At 38.9% G+C, this 3,577-nt stretch overlaps 1 protein-coding gene across 1 annotated transcript; it reads right to left on the reverse strand.

Annotated features, from left to right (window-relative positions):
* Positions 1-57: 57 nt before the first annotated feature.
* On the reverse strand, positions 58-3,291 carry LOC108873270 (uncharacterized; the record flags this gene model as incomplete). Its single annotated transcript, XM_018661444.2, has 3 exons — positions 3,085-3,291; positions 2,161-2,508; positions 58-375 (listed from the first exon to the last, which is right to left on the reverse strand). Coding segments are annotated over exons 1-3 (706 nt in total), but the record flags the coding sequence as incomplete, so codon positions are not given.
* Positions 3,292-3,577: the final 286 nt, after the last annotated feature.

Here is a 3,577-nt window from a genome sequence, read left to right on the forward strand (position 1 = left end):
TCTTCACACATCCAGAGACATTAAGGAACATTTTTGTTCAGTTCAGTAGAAACTCACCATCTGTAACAATGAGCTCAAAGTCCTGAGTGAGTGAAGACGAGTCCAGAGCACACCAGTACTGTCCTGAGTCAGACTTGGTCAGATTTGTGATGGTCACAAACAGAAAGGATCCTCCTCTAGTTCCTGTTAAATATCTGATGCTGTATCTGTCTCTCTGAGCTCTGTCACCATCTGTTCCAACAAGAACCTTTTCTTGACATGAGTCTTTACAGAAGAACTTTGATATTCCAAAGGAAGTAAAGAAACATTGAACTGTGACGTCTTCTCCAGTTCTCATTTTGAGCAGTTTGTCTTCATGGTTTCCAGTCAGCAGTGCTGTTGAAAAGACAAACAACAGTTACTATCTGTACTGAAGATTATTACAATGTCAGATCTGATCCACAGTCAGACTGGGAGCTGCCCAGTTCAACCAGTCTGTGACTCCAACACTTTAATCCAACAGTGATTCTTCCAGCAAAGATTCAAAGCATCATAATCTCAACCTCTGATTGGATTCTATTTGATTTCATTCATTCTGACACTTTAACACAACAGAACACAAACTGTTCAAACTGTCACACTGATCAAAATATACAGCACATCCAAAGTCATGTCATCTGTCAGCTCTGCTGCTGATAGAAAATCCTTCACCACACAAACACTAAGTAGTATATAGCTGTAGCTGACTGAATATTCAGATAAAGTGCTGTTTCACTTCATCAGTTACTGTTTGAAATGAACATTTATCAGTGTCCACAGTGATAAAAATATCAAGTATGAAATATACTGCCAAGTCAAAAAGAAAATCACCACCTTTTTAATTAATTTAATTAAGCAAATAGGTAAGAGCCTTCCACTGGAAAATTACTGCAGTGGTTTATATGTTTCATCTGGCACAATTTATTGAACCCTAACTGATGCAGTGAGTAGCTTCATATTTCTTAAACAACCTTGTCAGAAGACATATCCCATGGTCATGGAAAAGATGTGACTGATTAAGAAGGATCAAATTATGGGCCTAGCATCAAGGAAAGAAAACAACTAAGGAGATTTCTGAAACTTAACATTGGGTCAAGAACTGTCCAATGAATTATAAAAACCTGGAAAGATAGTAGTGAATCCTCATCTTTGAGGAAGAAATTTGGTCGGAAAAAAATCCTGAATGATCCTGATCCAAGTGCAGTTAAATGTCTTGTGAAACTAAATTGTACAAAATCAACAGTAGAACTCACAGCTATGTTTAATAGTAAAGGTAAATGCATTTCCACACACATACACACAATGTGAAGAGAACTCAAGGAATTGGGACTAAAAAGCTGTGTGGCCTCAACAAAACCACTTGTCAGTGAGGCTAATTGGAAAAAGGCTTCAATTTGCTAGGGAGCATAAAGATTGAACTCAATGTAAATAGGTCATGTGGTCTGATGAGTCCAGATTTACCGTTACAGAGGGGGTGGGTGAATCAGGGAGGATCACGTCATCCGCTCTCCTCTTGAAGACGAATGACGTGACATACCCATCATGCCTAGTGCCTATTCTATCAGCCTATGGGGGCAGTGTTATGATCTGGGGTTGCTCCAGTTGATCAGGTCTAGGTTCAGCAACATTATGTACCCAAACAATGAGGTCAGCTGATTTGAATATACTGAATGACCAGATTTTTTCATTTTTTTCCTCCCTGTTGGCACAGGCATATTCCAAGATGACAATGCAAGGATTTATCGGGCTGAAAAATTATGAAAAAGGATTCAGGTTCAGGGAGCATGATTTTTCACATCATTTTCACACATGGATTGGCCACCACAAAGTCCAGACCTTAAGCCCATTGAGAACAATTTGGACGTGCTGGAGAAGACTTTACACAGTGGTCCAAATCTCCCATTATCAACACAATATCTTGGAGAAAAAGCTCTGGACAGAAGTAAATGTTGTGACAATGCATAAGCTTATTGCAACCATGCTACTGTAAATGCGTGCCAGAGTCAAAGCTAAAGACAGTCCAATGAAATATTAGGGTGTGTGACCTCTTTTTTTGTGTATATCAGCAGCTGTCGGTGAACAAACATTTCTTCAGACCTTAAGAGACAAGAAAGAAACATTCTTATTTTAATAGAAACTCACCATCTCTGACAATGACTTCCACCTTCTCGTATGAAACTGAAGATTGGGTTCTGCCTGCACCGCACCAGTAAAGTTTTGAGTCAGACTTGGTCAGCTCTGTGATGGTCACATACAGAGATACTCTTCCATCAGATCGTTCTTCATGTCTGATGCTGTATCTGTCTCTCTGAGCTGTGCCATCTGTTGTGTTGATGAGAATGTTTTCTGGTTCACATTCTCCCTTACAGAAGATCTTTGTTGTTCCAGATGAAAATAAACCACAATCAACCATGACATCTCCTCCTTTAGTTCCTGAAAAGACACTGATCTTTGAATGATCGATGAGAACAGTGTTTCCATCCTGCAGAGCTGTTGAACAGATGAGCAATCAGTAGTTAGTGTCTATGCTTCCTGTAAGATGCTGCAGTCTGATCCACAGAGTCACATTGGGAGCTGCCCAGTTCAACCACAGTCTGTGACTGAGGATCAAACAAAAAGGAAAGTGAGCAAGACAAAATATGATACACCAACTGGTAGAATACTGAATATATTATTATAGTGTTTTGGACTGTTGGATGAACAAGAGCTGAAGAAGTAGTCAGGTGAGTTCCTCATTGATGTACGCTTCATTCTGAGGAAGTAACAAGTACTTGTAATGAACTATTTTTAAAGGATGAGTTCATAGTGTAAGTGACAGGACAAAATCCACAGTCCTGCTTCTGTGAAAAATGCATTAGAACGTTTATCTGAAGTTAATATAAGGCTCCTGTTTCAGGACAGACTTAGAAAAATGTGAAACTATCCTTTAAAGTTAATCATACCTGACTCTGATCATTATGTTTAACCAAATAAACACTCATGACAAACTACTGGTGCAAATGTACAACTGACCAGAATAAAGACAAATTACGCAATAATAAGAGACAACAAAGTGAATGTACTCACAGAGGAAGAAGCAGCAGATCAAAGTGTGACAGACTTTCATCTTGAGGTTTTGATGGTTTACCGCTGCTTCTCTTTTCCTCTCTTCTTTCTTCACTGGAGAATGAGGAACTTCTTCACTTCTCTAAATGATGGAGTCCCTCCTCCAAACACATCACACAGCTCTACTCTCCTCCCCTCTCCATCTGTCTTTATTTCTACTGCACTGAAACACACAAACTCTCTGAGGATTAAATTTACCCTGAGTTTTGTCTTTTAGGCTACATTCAGGCTGCCCTACCTTGCTGTTGAGGGTTATTGGAGCTGTATGTAAAATAAATTGAATAACTGCAAACACTACTCAGGGTTTAAAAACACGGATACCAACTTTGTTTCTTGTGTTTTTTCATCACATTTTTTTTGCTGCTGCAGACTGCTGCAGTAGAGTTTAGAGAAATGACATTTGATTCAAGAAATATCTTGAAATGAGTTGATGTGTATTGGAAAAATATTCTAA

The sequence above is a fragment of the Lates calcarifer genome, unplaced genomic scaffold, assembly GCF_001640805.2.
Source record: "Lates calcarifer isolate ASB-BC8 unplaced genomic scaffold, TLL_Latcal_v3 _unitig_5010_quiver_1791, whole genome shotgun sequence".
In the NCBI taxonomy this organism is placed as follows: Eukaryota; Metazoa; Chordata; class Actinopteri; family Centropomidae; genus Lates; species Lates calcarifer.